The sequence below is a fragment of the Heliangelus exortis genome, chromosome 4, assembly GCF_036169615.1.
Source record: "Heliangelus exortis chromosome 4, bHelExo1.hap1, whole genome shotgun sequence".
In the NCBI taxonomy this organism is placed as follows: Eukaryota; Metazoa; Chordata; class Aves; order Apodiformes; family Trochilidae; genus Heliangelus; species Heliangelus exortis.
The window spans coordinates 30,446,108-30,461,963 of NC_092425.1; the positions used below are offsets into that span (position 1 = coordinate 30,446,108).

General features: G+C 40.8%; 1 protein-coding gene across 2 annotated transcripts; it reads right to left on the reverse strand.

Moving 5' to 3' along the window:
* Nucleotides 1-281: 281 nt before the first annotated feature.
* RHOH (ras homolog family member H) lies at nt 282-15,409 on the reverse strand. Of its 2 annotated transcripts, XM_071743693.1 has the most exons (3): nt 15,021-15,409; nt 13,844-13,948; nt 282-2,109 (listed from the first exon to the last, which is right to left on the reverse strand). In XM_071743693.1, the coding sequence occupies exon 3, from the start codon at nt 1,880-1,882 to the stop codon at nt 1,307-1,309; it is 576 nt and encodes a 191-aa protein (XP_071599794.1). In that variant the 5' UTR covers nt 1,883-2,109; nt 13,844-13,948; nt 15,021-15,409; the 3' UTR covers nt 282-1,306. The 2 variants fall into 2 exon arrangements, with proteins under 2 accessions (XP_071599794.1, XP_071599795.1); XM_071743694.1 differs by lacking the exons at nt 13,844-13,948; nt 15,021-15,409 and adding an exon at nt 5,843-7,420.
* Between the last annotated feature and the right edge of the window lie 447 nt (nt 15,410-15,856).

Sequence of the window (15,856 nt, forward strand, 5' to 3'; positions counted from 1 at the left end):
AGCATGAGGAGAGGAACACCACAACTCACAAGGAATGTACAGCATTATGTGTTGACCCACGCCATCCTCTAGCAGAGTTTTCTTACACACCTGAAGTTTCCACCCCCCTACCCTGGCTTTCTGTGCAGAAGGATTACCTGGTGTGTCAGGATTTGGCTCTTAAAATTGCCAGGCATCCCAGGATGCAAAACCTCTTTCAGTCTTATTACAACACAGGCACTTATAATTAGTATGCAAACTCAAATTATTTATCCATTCTAAATACACACATTCAACATTGCTATGTACTTAATTTTTTATTATAGTAGGTGACCAGTTTCACTAAAAAGACTGTTTCAAAAATAAGTGTACAAAAAAAATGTGAGAATTTTAGTGCTTATGACAAAATACATTTCATCCCTGGAGATCCCTTTTGCTTCCAGAGTGACATCAGGGACAACAGAAGTGATGATAGCACAGATTCATCTCTGCCACCCCAACCATACATCTAAACCAGCCCTGACTGGCAAGGCAGCCCTTCTGGGGTTGTAACCAGGTGAGGTCTATTAAGAATCAGGTTAGTTTCCTCTTGGTTCATCCCATCTTTGACCATGTTGCTGAGGAACAAGACTAAGATAACAAAATAAATCTCACAGGACAGCTGTCGAATATCACTGAGATTTGATCACTCTTCCTCTGAACACACTGGATTTGATCACTATTACACAGTGACTCAGGCGTATCTAAAAAGTGATAGGTTTGCCTGCAGGCCATTTATTATACAGATAGAACAATTTTCTTCTGTGGTTAGTGAAAGGAAGAACTTCCAAAATATGAAAAACACCTGTCAGGATATTACAACAATGTATAAAAGAGTCTTTTAAATAGAGGACACAGTGGTCAGATGTTACACACTAAGTTCTTAAAGTAAAAAACCTTCATGTCAACAGACATGTCAAGAGGTGGGGATTGATCCAGACAGAAGTTAGTCATTAAATAAATGCAGACAAACCAGTACTGAGGAACAGCAACAGAAACAACAAAATGAACACAGCTGTTACCTGCACATCTCCAGGCTAGGCCTGCTCCAGACTAGTAAAGTCCAAACACAGGCTTGTGAGTAAGGGCATGTACCTGCAGCTGTTGTTTATCAAGATAATGGTCATGTGAATGCAGAGGGAGCAGAGCAGAGAGAGTGCACGTCTGTCTCACTAGGGGCATCTCCACAGTGCTCCTGCCAGGAGTCCTCCTTTTATTCTCTCCACCACCACCACCATCCTTGTGTGGAGATGGAAAGAAGGAACGTGGGCAAAGCCACCGATGATCCTTAGAAGACCTTGCATTCATTGAGGGAGAAGAGCTTCCTCCTGTTCTGCCTTTTGGCTCGATTGACCGCTGTCCTCACGGCGTACTCAAACACCTGCTGCACGCCCCGGTTGCTGAGGGCAGAGCACTCCAGGTAGCCTTTGGCTCGCACCTGCTGGGCCAGACGTTTCCCATCCATTGGGCTGATGCAGTAGGAGCTGTAGGGCCCCACGTCACGCTGGTCGGTCTGAGTTGCCACTACCAAAACGGGGATACGAGGCAAATGGCTGCGGATCTCGCCAATCCATTTGCTCCTGAGATTCTGAAAGGAATTGTGGTTTGCCACCGAGTAGCACATTAACACCACATCTGCCTGTTGGTATGAGAGGGGGCGAATGCCTTTGAAGGCATCGCTGCCAGACGTGTCCCAAAGACCTAAGCTAATCTGTACACCATCCATGAAGACGTCCACTCCAGTGTTTTCATACACAGTGGGTCTGTAGACATCTGGAAAAGTCTCAGAGGTGAAACGTACCAAGAGAGATGTCTTTCCCACCGCAGAGTCTCCCACCAGAACACACTTGACTGCATCCAGCATTTTGTTAATGTTTAGGGTCAAGAGCACCGTTTCCGCCCAGCAGAAGTAGGATGGAGAGATGCGGCGGTCTCAGAGGCTTTCTAAATTACTTCCATTTGGTAAGAAACCACCCAAATCTCTTTACTTCTCAGGGCTTGATTGTGTCACTTTAGTATAAAATCTCCTTTTCTCCCACACGGCTCTGTGCTGTTGTCAGTATTAATTCTTCAGTAATCCAAATGATGTTTCTAGAAGAGTGAAAATAAAATGTGACATTTATAACCCACAGAGAAAAGACAATTTTTCAAGATAACAATGTCTGGACATGTCTTCAGACAGCCATGGGGAGTACTCCACATCAAGGATGCTGAACCCCACCTTTCCCTCCCAGCCAGCTGCCTGTGCACCAGCCATTCACTTCCTGCTGCTCCATTGGGTCTAGCAGTCCTATCATCTCTGCCATTCTCCACTGACACCAACTATTTTTTCACTCCCATTGTGTAACAAACTAGTCAAATCAATTTAACTTTGGTATAACTACTACTAGCCTGCATTTAGTGAGAGGCTTTCTACCTGCGACTTTCACCAAGACAGACAGAATTCTAGATCCATCTTAGCCAATGAGTCCCTTGAAAATGCTTTCTAGAAGTAAAGAGAAAAAAAGCCCTTCTCTAGCCATTTTAATTATTTGAGCAATCCTATAATGAACAGTAACACAGAACCACTTGTGACACAGAGGAAGCAAAGACATCAGGTGTGAATTTTGAGTGACATGACCCTTAACAGTTTTCAAAAACAATGAAGAATTCACAGCTAAAATACAAAAAAGTACAAATCACTTCCAACAAGCACAAGCTAAAGAAAGCCACCAGTGCCTGTCTTAGACAATTTCACAGGGCAATCCAACCACCCTGAGATTTACTCTCTTCTAAACCTGAACTGAGAGTACCTCTTCAGAGTATGCAACTGCTTTTGAGCTCCCGCAAGCATTCAGTCAAATTTTCCTATTTTGAAAGCATTTGCCTCTTTCCCACTAGCTGTGTGCAAGATTCACTGCTCACACAGGGCAACACTCAAGATGCTATGAAAATCACTAACTGCAAAATCAAAGGCAAAATAATTCTGCTCAACAGAAGTAATTTTTTTTTAAAATCACTGCATAATTTCAAAATGTCTTGTGTATGTCACAAAAATATTCTTTCCTCTTTTGTATATGGAGAAGTCACAGCATGAGGCTGTTTGCACTGAAATGAATGATGGCCACAAAAAGCATATACTCTACATTACTGTAATACTCTCCAGTTTCACCACCCTTGACCCACCACCACCATCCCTCACCCACACTTCCAGTGCACTCAAAGCTTTTGCTTACACCACAAAGGGGACAAACAAAGGAAAAGAAGAGAAAAGAGCTACATTATCTTAGAGAGAACATTTCACAGGCACTGACAACTGCTCCTGGCAACACCCCTGCTTTCATTTTCTGGCGAGGCAGCACCCTACCTCCTCTCGTGCTGCTGGCACATCTGCATCTCTCCTGCACAATGCACTGGCTGAAAGAAGATGTGTGTGTGGTTTGGCCAGAGCACGTTGTTTTATAGAGGCTGTGGGGCAGTCCTGGTGCGTGCGTGTGCTGCCGGCACCCACAGCGCTTCCTGCTCTGCCAGGGTGACTTTGCTCTCACCATCTCAGCTCACTTCTAGGAAGTGGGATGGGGCTGAGTTGGCTTCACGGCATTCCTGGCTGCCAGGAAACAAGCTGCTCTGTGAATTTAAGTTTTGACAGCAGCAGTGGGAAATGTGCTTTTTAAGATTCAGTAGGGCCACTAACTCCACTGTTTTGCCTTCTCCATCCCCAAACAAGCTCTCAATGGAATTAAATAAGACATTTACAAAATACTCCTCTGAATAATTTGAAGGGTATGATACCCTTGATATGAAGGGTAAACAGTCCAATTACTTAAATGCATCGTCATCTTTCCTTCAGGGTTTTCTGCTTCAGGAACAGGTACTATCAGCAGTACAGTTTGGAAACACCACAAGCCACCACAAGCCAGGAGACTGTGATGCAGACAAAGCTGCCAGCTCCCAGGAGATAGTAGGTACCAAGTCTCCTTTTCAGAACAAATATCTCTTTGTTGCAAGTAGTCCTGATGCCTTCAGGTTCACCATTCCATGAATATTTGAATGTGGGGAAAACCAAGGATGTCCTAAGCATCACTTTTGCTGTTTCATAAATGCCAGAACAGAGGAAGACAGATAAAAATATTCTGGTACTCAGCCTGTTGCTTACCAGGTACCATGATGTTGGCTATTTTTACAGAAAGTGTATACATTATTAAAGACTGAAAAAGATAGAAATGACTAATGAATATGGCTAGTCAGTGCATACAATAACAAGGTCTGAAATACTCCACAACAGTGCAGAATTGTTTCTAAAGCAAAAGATATTTTCCTACAATCCATTGATGACTAATAACAAACAGCATATAACAAGGATCTGATCCTATGGACAGATTGTCATCGGTGGTCCTGATCTGACTTTTGTTCTCAGCCATGTGAAGTTTATGTGCCCCCATATATAGTCAGGACTACATATGACCATACTGAGGATATGTTTTTAGTTATGCACATAGACTGTCCTTGACAGTAAATAAGAACATTAAAATAATTCTACAAATTCACCACAATTAACAGAAAGCTCTTTAGATCAAACATCAACAGAAAATGTCTTTTAAAGGACAGGCCAATACTGGGCATTTCTACAGCTACAATTAGTTGTGTAAATATTTGCAAAAGCTTAGGTTCCTTTCTCTTATATACTACAGTCTTACTCCAAAAGTACAGCATGCTATACCCATTAGAAGTCTGCACAAAATCTGATCACAGATGGTTGAGCCTAAGTTGCTGACGGATTTCTTTTTTTTTTCTAACGATTTGGTTTCCCAAATTTTACTATTTTATCAAGTCTGGTTTGGATCTGAAATTTATGATATAAACCTGTACCTTCCACTACTTTGATTTATGATTTAATCCCTAGTAACAGTAGAAGATTTTATTTTAATAAGGTGAGAGTTTTTATAATATTAAGTATAAGAATATATGTCTAATTCTCATGCAGTCATTCTAAACAGTGACCTTGTATAAACTTGGAGATTAACCTCAAAGAAAAATTTTGCTCAGTTTTAGATAAAGCACAATTTTTTTTCAACTGTGTTATAATCTGTATATATACATATGTATATGAATACTAATGCAACGTTTATTTTCTTTGCTTTCTTAATTCTGTTCCCTCTGCCTTTGGAATACAGCACCTTGGCACTGGTGTGTGTTTACTTTGAGAGAGAATCTTTGAGAAGCTGTACAACAGCCATGCTCTGGACACTGCCTGTCCTGCACCTCTGAAATCTCATGCCAGTGCTTCACACTCAATCACAGCTCAATATGATATGGAGGAGGTGAGTGGTGTTATCAGCCTGTAACACGACAGAATGGTGAGGGGAGCACAGCAGCACCAAGCTCTTTGCTGATGGAGAATTCATGTGAATGTACATCCTATGGACAAATTGCCTAATATTTGTTGAAACAATTCTAGCAACAAAGAAGGACAGGAGGACACCTCATATCAGAAGGGGTATGTTTATCAGTTTGGGTTGGGATTTTTGTTTATGCTGAGAATGCCTCTGGTACCTGCTATAAGATCATTGTGTGTATGGCTCACTATGGCTAAACATCTGCAGGGGATGGACAGTGTCTCATGACAGGGGAAAATAAGGAGTCAGGAACTCCTTGTTTCAAAACCTAGAATGGATATTGATAGTGCACCCTCAGAAGGGATTTGGAAGGAATTAGCTGAATGTAAAAAAACAATGCAGGCAAGATAACAGGCTTTTTAGATCAGGCATTCACAAAATACTTCAGAGAGTTAAAGCAATTAACATTCTAACCATTATTGCCATTATCCGTTCCCTGCCACAGTTACATCTTAGTGAAGTTCCTGTTGATATCAGGATAGGAGCATGCTGATTTTTCAGTCTGAGCATTGTGTATGCTGCAAGGAATAAAAACATTTATACTAATTTAAATAGCTGAAAACCACTGGAGAGACTTCCACTTGCTATGCAATGCCTGAATGCACATATTGTCCTTTCCTGCCCACATTAGTCCTGTAAATCCCATCTCACACAGAGGTGGTGTCTCCAAAATATTGCCTACAGTTCTCTGTCCTATTGACTGTAATCACTGCCCCATCTAACTTCATTACAGATACATAAAAACTCTCTTTCCATCGCTTAGGTAGAGACTCCTGAGAACAGGAAGGAGACATGGAGGTTACCCTCTATGGCCAGAACATCTTGCAGCTTAACACCTTCACCTCCATGAGTGCAGTGGGCACTGCAGAGCATAGATGGGGCCTGAGAAAACTCCTGTAAACAGAAAAAGAGGGGAAGGGAGGGGGAAGAGGAGGAAAGTTGGCAGGAAATCAAAGACAAGGCAGAGATGCTGTTGCCTGACTGGGGGCAGCATCCAGAAGAAGTATCAGGGAGATGGATGGCCCCTGTAACAGAGACACCATGGCTGATGTCTCTGGAACACTGTGGATCCAGTCTGGCTGCTCAGACAGATCACGAGGTTGCCATTCTACCTTGTTTTCAACTCTGTGGGTGTGTTGGAGTTGCTCCATTCACCTACAAGCCTCCAGACTGCTGCACCTTTGCTGCCACAACTTGGAGCTACTGGAAACTCACACGTCAGCTGCAGTCTGTCTGGGGACTGCAGCTGGTCTGTAAGCAAATGGCCCCTTGCTGCAAAGTTTCCTGTCAAGAATTCATTAAGCCAATGTTCTGACATTTGTGGTGTTAACTATCTCCTGGATTTTAAACTCATTTTAAGATGATTTTGGTCTACACCACTAAGTGGCCTGGTCTTGCCAGTCTAGGACACAGCCTCCAACCCCCTCAGACAGTGTCAGTGTTTCAGTCCATAGAGGCATTCAGTGGTGGTTCCACTGCCACATGAAGAACTGGCCCACAGTCTGTACCATTGTAAGGTGCTGCATCTTGTCCCCAAAATGCTCCACAAAAAAATCTGCATTCAGCTCATTCACTCTCCAAGCAGGCTACCACAGGGCCCATCATTATTCCCTGGCAGGTTATTTCATTGGCAGAATACTTCAGCTCTCTGGTATATTTATGATACTTATAGAGTAACTGCCAGACTATCTCTCAATGTGTTTTTATATTTTAAAGAACTGAGAGGATGCCTAGAAGCTTGGATGAGAAGGTATTTTATACAGATATTTAATCCTTAAGTGAAATCATACCTGCAATGCCTTCCTAAAGTTAGATGTACAAGCAACATGCTGTGAACCCATATTTTCAAAGCCAGAAGTCTTCTGAAGTCTTTTGAAAGTCATTTCAAAAACAACCTTCCAGCATTTAAAGCAAAGTGTGGATACAACAACTTTGAAATTTTAATCACATTCCCTTATTGACTAAACTGAAATCTTGTTCATATTTTCAAATTGCAGTACTTTGTTTTGAGAAAATACAAAATTATTGGGGTTTTTTATTTCTAATTTATGAAGCTTACAGAAATTTAACAACCACTTTCTTTGCAAAAAATCACTTCTTGGTCAGGACAACACCTGAAATCTCAGTTTCTATCATTGGCAGTTTTAATAACCAAAACTGAAGAAAAGGATTTCTGATCAAATACTCAATAATCTTGCCAAGTTTATTATTAGCAAGGGAATCTGTGTCATCAAATTTTCTCGTATTAACACTGGGAAATTTTTCTATAATATGACAAATACAGATCAATATTATTTACAAGATGAAATGAGGTGTGAAGTCATAGTAAAGGGATAAAAGCTTTCCATATAAGAAAATGTACATATTTACACACTGCACATGCATATACACCTGTATAATTAAATATCTTACATAAAAATTGCTAATTCATTACACATATATAGCCCATGTATAACAACATGTCTAAAGATCTCCTGTTTAACTCATTTTAACTGCCCAGGAAGACAAATTAAATATTTATCTCCAAGAAGCCTTTAGCTCTGACTAATCACACCTCAATTCAGCTACTTACAAGTTAAATATCCACACAAATTCTTTGAACCATTCCAAAAATCAACAAAAATTCTTTTAAGACTCTCATGTATCGACTCAAGATATCCTGAATTCAGCAGAAATCAATGACATCTGGCAGTGCTGAGTACCTGCTGCAAAACCTAAGCCATGAATCTGAAGTTATTTTTCTCCATGTTCCCGGCACGACATGGCCGTGAATTACAGGCTATGTGGTATTCGTAGCACTACAGGGCATTTTCCAAAGTGACCCATTTCCAGTGCAAACATTGCATCTTTCCAAATTAAAATTTGAGTAAACCAAGTGTAGGAAAGTAATTCTTTCAGAGGAAACCAACTCCTGTGCTGTTCTCAGCCTGATCCAATGTTGCCCGAAGTCCACGGGAACGGAGGGCCACGTCGTGCCCAAGCTGTCACCTGTGCCCTTTTGCTCACTGCCTGTTTTCCTTCTGCAAGATACTGGCTGCTGCACCTTCCTTTCCCAGCCTTCCCTGTAATGATTATTCTTCTCTCCTCTTAAACAGAGAAGAATTTTTTTTGTGACTCTCAGCAACAATACAGTTGTACATGGAGCAGCTCGTGTGCAAATGTCACACGTGTACTCTCAAGCACAGAAGTTCTCCAACCATCCATCCGTCTGCCTTCCCTCGTACTCTCTGGTTTTGTACACACACACATACATATATGTGTGTATGTATATATATATATATGTGTATATTCACCACTGAAATACTTTTTGGATGCAGATGGAGACACAGATATGCTTGCAGATGAGCATAGGTAAAGTGCTATGCACTGACTATAGTGCTATCACACACACCTATGAAAAGTCTTTCAGCTCTAACATGGGGTAGCACTGTGCTCCTCTCTCTTCTTTGCACAGTCTGCTCTTCTTTACTGGGTCCCTTAAACACTAACAAATGATCACTATTAACAGTATACCTAATATATGAACAACGCAGGTGTTGTGGCATCCTCCCCAGTGTTAAAAAGCCTTTAAAAAATTGTCCTACTATTTGTCCACTGTCCTCCACAGATCCCTCACAAGATCTTCAAGGTTACTTTCAGAGGTCTGTTAAGGTTTAACTTTCCTCTGGTTTTATAAAATGCCTACCACGAAAGGAGATTCTCAATCCAAGACCTTCTTCAGGGTGAGGAGAAGGAGGTTCTCCATGTTGATTACATTATGGATTTGCATAAGTTTGATTTTAGTGGGAGGTAAAGGTGGAGGAGGAAAATATTAGCTAGAAGAGAATTATCCAGTGATTGATGGAAGATTATTTTTTGCACATTTGTGGTAAGAATATAATTAATTGAAGGAATATGTGTCTTGAGCAACAAACGATGCTTCAGTTGACCAAACAATTCAGAATAATGACTTCTAGCTGAAATTATTAATCTTTTATTATTATTATTTGAGAAGAACGCATGTTTATTGCATGTCACTGTTCACTTTTGCTATGATGAATTAAATAAGACAGTAAAGTAAGTAACAGTCATTTGGTTGGTTATTTATTTTATTACGCTGAGAAACTGGCTGACAATTTTAGATTTTCCCCTTAGAATTGCCAGCAACAAAGACCTTTTTCTTGTCTATGTATATATTAGGCTGCTTAAAATGTTAGTCCAGATGTCAGCTAGAGGGAAATTGCCATCTTTTTAATTCTTAAAATTTGTGTGTGCATGCATGTGAGAGCCTGTTTGAAAATAATTTAAATCACTTCGTAAGTAGAAGATGCAATGCAAAACATACGGTTATCACAAGTTTTCTTGAATTTGTTGATCTAACATCCTTACCCTTTTAATTTGTTTTATAAACTAAAAAGGAGTTGCCTTTCACAGTCTACCCCCCATCTCAGTATTCATACACTCTACCCGCACAAGGATAAAAATGAAAGATAAAAGGATAAAATAATAGTTAATACGTATTTACAGGACAGGTAGGAAAATATTTTTTCTTACTATGTAGCCTCTCTAGAACTCCTCAATTGCAGTAAATTAACCACAATAAATGGACGTTTCTACTTGCCTACATCAAATTGCCAAAATCTTACACATAGTTACGATTAAAGCCCAATTTAAAATGAACATTCTGTCCAAAATTCTTTTTTTTTTTTTTTCTGGAATTAGCACAAGTTACACCTGGTACTTTAGATTTTACATTGATTTATATATTAAATCAACCATATGCCAGACCAGAACATATATTTCAGTGCCTGTTTTCCTTTACTCTTCTTCAATTCCAGTACAGCCTCAATCTCTTGTCACTTTTATAGAAAACATCTAACACTGCACACAGCACTGGGTCATATAGAATAGGTTAAGAGGAGAAAAGCCTCTGCTCTTTACAACCAAAATTAATGAATAAATCATTCTCATTCTTCAGCTTAGTATTTTGAGAAGGCATTTCAGATACTTAAAACTAACATCTATTTGGCTTTCAGTTGGTTTAAAGATCATGCAAATCCCCAGGCTACAGTAAATTTTAATGCAGAGTTTCTGTTTTCTCAGTGGGGAGCATATACATTTTTCCTTAATTTTCTTGATTTTTACACATTTTGCATGAAAATGATGACAGATATATGAAAAGAGAGATATTTTAGGAGAGCCACATTTGAACATTATGAGAACATTTCCCATGCTTTATTTTTGAATCCTGGTGGACTTGATTCAAACTCAGAGATATTTTGCCCAACTGCTTCTCATCCGAAGTTAAAACTCTGCTCTAAGATACATTAATTTAAAAACCTGCATTTAAATTGATGGAAACACAGGAAACTACTCGAGGGATGTTTTATAATATATTTTAGTAATGAGAAAAACACAAGCACATAGATGATAAGAGGAAGTTAATAGATAATTCTATTATTAGATAAGTCTATTATTAATTCAATAACTTTGAACTCTAAAGACCTTACCAGTTTTTAAGCACAGACATTTACAGGAAAAAAAAGCCAAGCTGCAAACTGTGTGCCTACTGGGGTGCCTGTCAACCAAAGGAAAGAACAGTGTTCTTGCTGGAGTGAGAGGTTTCATGCTCTTTAAATGACTGTGTGCACAGGAGGCTGCCAAAGGAGACACCCAACTATCTATGGGACTTGCTGCCACGCTTTTGTATTAGGAGAGCCACTCTAATCTGTAGTTTGACATAAACCAGGATAATCTTGAAAGGCAACTCACTGTCACTCATGAGGAAAAGAGAGATCACCAGATGGTACAACAGCCTCACTTACTGAGACTGGAACTCCAGGCTCACACTTGTGTCTCACAAGCAGCATAGTGAACGGTTCGCAATCACAGCCTTTCGTGCCAGCCTCTGCCAGGAGAGGTTTTGGTCCCTTTCCAGCACATGCTGAGTCTTTTCTATGGAACAGGTCACCATGGGTCCCCTTGGGAAACCCCAACCCATAGCAGAATCCTCATGTGGCTTCCAGCAGTTTCATACAATTCATCAGGTAAAGACAAGCGTGCCAAGTTCAGCCCCACCGTCACCCCTGAGGAATTTATGCTTCTCCTTGGCCTCTGTTACCAAAGACCAAATGCAGTTCCTTTTGTAGAAGAAATGCAATATATACAGAGCAGCAAACAATTGTGCAGGGTGGGAAAGATCAAAGAACAAAACAAACATAGGGCACAGGTGTGAGGGGGGCTAAGCACACACAAATATTCCATACCCATCCTGTGAGGAACAAGTGCACACACTAAGTGCTCAGTCCATGTCCAAGATATCCTCCAGCTGCTGTGCCAGCTGTGATGGTCATCCTCTGGATCAGCCTCCAGCAGAATGGGACTGATGGGATTATTACTCCCTACTATTTTGGCAGCTGCTTATTTTAGACCAAGTAAACCCAGGTTTTGTACCTGCTACTTCCAGTGCTCGCACTCACTGATGCATTACAGGTTTGCTGGCTGCAAATGTCTCCCCTTCTACTGTAGTCTGAGACTTTCAGTGGATTAAGTTCTCCAGTTCTTCATTGACATAAAAATTGAAGCATGCCTAAATTCTGCTAAGCACACTTGAAACTGTGTTTGGTTTTGTGGAGAAGAGCTAATGGTTGGCTACAGCCCACAAAATTTGTTGTTACCTCACTTTGTTGTATTTGTCCAGTATTTTGAAGCAGTAATGCTTTGATAGTGAGCTTGAAACAGCTGCAGCCAAATGCCTTTCCTAATTACTATGCTGGGGTTATCCAAAGACATTTTTCAGCTGTAAGCTGTGTTTCTAGCATGGAAACATTTTAAAACTGCTGATTTAATGAAACCACACACTGCTGGCCAAAAAGTGAGAACCTAATTTGGAAATGATGTTAAGCCAAGTAGTGTGATGCCTGAAATGTCACATTAAGGCTTTTAAACAGGCAAGTTTCACAATAACTTCTTTTATTTCTTTTCAAACTATAGTCAAAATCATTATTTAAAAATCTGTAATTTTTCATTGTACGGTCTTTGCCAGATAGAATTAATCACATGAATGGTGAATTCAGTAGCATTTGAATGTTTCTTAACAAAACCTACAAAATCACACCACCAACATTTTACAAGGAAATCGGGAGTGATTTCTTTAGAGAGAAGAGGTATATTTCATTGAAAATGTTTTTCATTCAAAGCTCCTAGCCCAGCTACCGATGTACATCTAGAGCTGCACAGCAAAAGCAAGAGGAGAAACAGCAGAATTTCACATCCCTGCCTGGGTGTCCTCCCAGCAGGTTATTAGAAAGTCTCAGGAGCTTCTGCTGGTGCAGCCCTGCTGCTCTACAAGACAGGCCAGAGGCACTGCCTGCAAGACAGCCACCCCAATTTCTGCTCCTTTCCTTCGTGCTCTGGATATATAGCAAAGCATCCACTTAAATCTTTGAGAATCCATATGGCTTGGTCCTCCCTGTACAAGAGATTGCCTCTCCTTGCTGTCACTGGCACTACAGCTGTTACCAGCTGATGCAACTTCATCAGCCTCTGGGTTGCCGGGTTTATGTAGCGGGTAGAATGCTTTCCTTTCCTTCCCAAATTTATACTCCTAGTGGACTAGCTGAGCCAGAATCTGCTAAACTTTTACATATAATGGTTTTCTTGAGAAAGCTGGTTATTTGGATGGAAAAGCATTTTTAGTAACTTTCTGGAAGTGTAGCTCCAGCTTCATGGTTTTACTGTGCTGCAGGTAGATACAGGGACTGTCTTCTGAGACAAGAAATCGCATGAGGCCTGTTGCTCTTCTGCCATGAGACCATCTCACATTGCTTTGGCCTGGTAAAATTCCCTCCAGATGAGATTAAATGACAGTAATTTACAGCCCCTTAGCCCTGCTGACAGACTATCAATTTGTGCCTCGCTATACATGAGAAGCAAGTCCATTTAAAAAAAAAATTAGCTATTTGCTCTGGAACTTAGAATGGAAGAACAGATCACTTATAAAAACACAGGTTCTCTATAAATACAAGACTACTATTTTTCATGGTTTGTAGTACCTAAATCTAGTGAATACAAAGCTTGGTATTAATCTCTACTCTCTCAGTTTAGCAGGAAGCAAGTGCACAAGGGGCTTTTCTGCACTACAGTTACTGCCTAAGTCTCAAACATGATAGTCACATCAAGCCTCTACCCACTTTCTTTGCTAATTAGATTCACTTGTGTAAATGTCAGACTTTCCTCTGAAAAAGGAGATTAAACCCTGTCTCAAAGTCAGGTCAGTATATGTGTATTGTCTTTTCCAGTGGAACATTTGTAAACATCCTCTCATCTAAGTGGTGGACTTTGGAAATGTGAAATACAAAGCAGCACAGTCCCACCTTATTCTGACAGCAGCACAAAATGGACATGTACAGACACCAACAAAATGCTGATAGATCTGCCTGCTAGCAAATATCTCATCCCATTCATCCTACCTGCTTCTTCTGCAAGTATTTGCTTCAAAGTAAATCCAAAGTTAAAGTAGGCCTCCTCCAGATGCCATGGACACACTCCTGCTCCGTCCACTGGTGCAAACACATCTGAAAGAAGTTAGAAAATGCTAAAGCCACATTCAAATTTTTTGCAGGGACCTGTGTCAGAGGCATGATTCCAGTCTCTCTGCACTCCCTTCTCATTTACCTTTTCCTGACAAAAACCAGCATATTGCCTCCCATTGGCAACTGACAAGGTCACCCCACTGCTACTGGAGCATTGTAAAATGCAGCTTTTGTAAGAAGAATGTTAGAAATGTACGTGCACAGATGTACACACATGGACACACATTCCTACTGCTCTCTAAGGGGATTCCACACCATGATCATGCCTGGGATGGCTCAGAAAACAGAGGAGAAGAAGCTGTGGGGGTGAGATGAAAGCAAGGAGTTACAGCCATGGCCATTTAGATGGCAAATGAAGCCCTAACATTTCACAAGGTGACAAAGGTGCTTGTTAGACACAATGGGGCCAGGCACCTACTGAACCAGAGCCTGTGACAGAAATGTTGGCAACTTGAAAATACTTTGAATCCCACTTCAGTCCTAAGGACCTAAATTTCACTTTTCTCGAATTCTCAAAATAAAATCTTCATCTAAACTTGCATGGGAACATTTAAGATGAAGCAGAACTGTTTTCTCATAATCATGATGTGCTTCACAAATGGGGAAGAAAGCCATCCTTTGAGTTGTTGCAGGGTTACACATCCCTGTCTTTCCTGTGTTCCTGGTTCATACAACAGTAAATGGGATCAGAATCAGACTCACCACTTTTAGAGTAATTTCCATTCTCTCTCTTTTCTTATCTCAGTTTAAGGGGAAAATACTGGCATGGTGTAGCCCATGACATGCCTCTTTCTACTTTCATACAAGGCATTTTTATGCTGAGGTGGAAACAAACTCTGAAACAAGTGAAAATCCAGAAAATATGTGACCTGGGACAGGATTAAGACCACTGTTGAACAACACAGAGTATTTACCAGATGGTATTAAAAGTAAAACCAACTAAGTGAATCAATTTCACAAACTTCTTAATAAAAATAAATCTAAAGATACTGAATTTTATTCAGAATATAAATTCACATTTAGAAAAAAAAGAAAGAAAATGCAAAGAACTCACCAGGTGCAGGAAGCTGAAAGCAGCTCTTAGAAACAAATGTTTCAGAAGTCAACTGTTCTAGATGAGATAAGGGGAAAAAAAAAAGCGTGGTGTTCTGTTCTCTTGGCTTTTTCCAATGGACTTCTATTTTAACAGATTAGAACACGCTATTGAGAGGAAAAAAAATGGAAAACAAAACAAAAACCCCACGCAAATAACAAAAACTCAAGAGGTAACCAGAGATCACTGCACATACAGACCAAATTAGTCCTGGCAGCTGGGTCTGGCTCATCTGGAGGCAGCAGTGACAGCAGACTCAGATGTAGTGTGACAAGAAATGGCAGAGTGGTTTAGGGTAAAGCAGCTTCCTGGTGAGGGCTCCTCAGCTCTGCCTGTGTGGGTTCTGTGGGTTGGTGTACGGGTGCATACGTCTTTCTCTCTGGTGATTATGGGAGCAGATGTAAAAGCCTTGAAGATGGGTGAGGAGGGCAAAGCCTGCAGGCTGAGGCAAGTTTTTTCTTTGCACTCTGCTGCTCCTCCAGCCACCTCCTCTCTGCTACAGTGGCTGCTGGCGCCCAGCAGCCCAGCAGCTCCTTTACATGTGAGGAGAAAAGGAGCAGATTGTCACCTGCCTGGCCCTACTACCTGCACTTCTCACTGCAGTAGCATGAGTGAGACTTCATGCAAAATATGGCCCTGCCTTAAAAAAAAAAAAAAAAAAAAAAAAAAAAAAAAAGAGAGAGAGAGTATACGTATTTAGTTGACCTGGTGCAAACCCCAGGCAGGCATGTTTGGGCTGATTCAGCATTGGTGTATAGGGGTTCATCACAAGTCAGTGAGGATTCCCCAGGAGCACT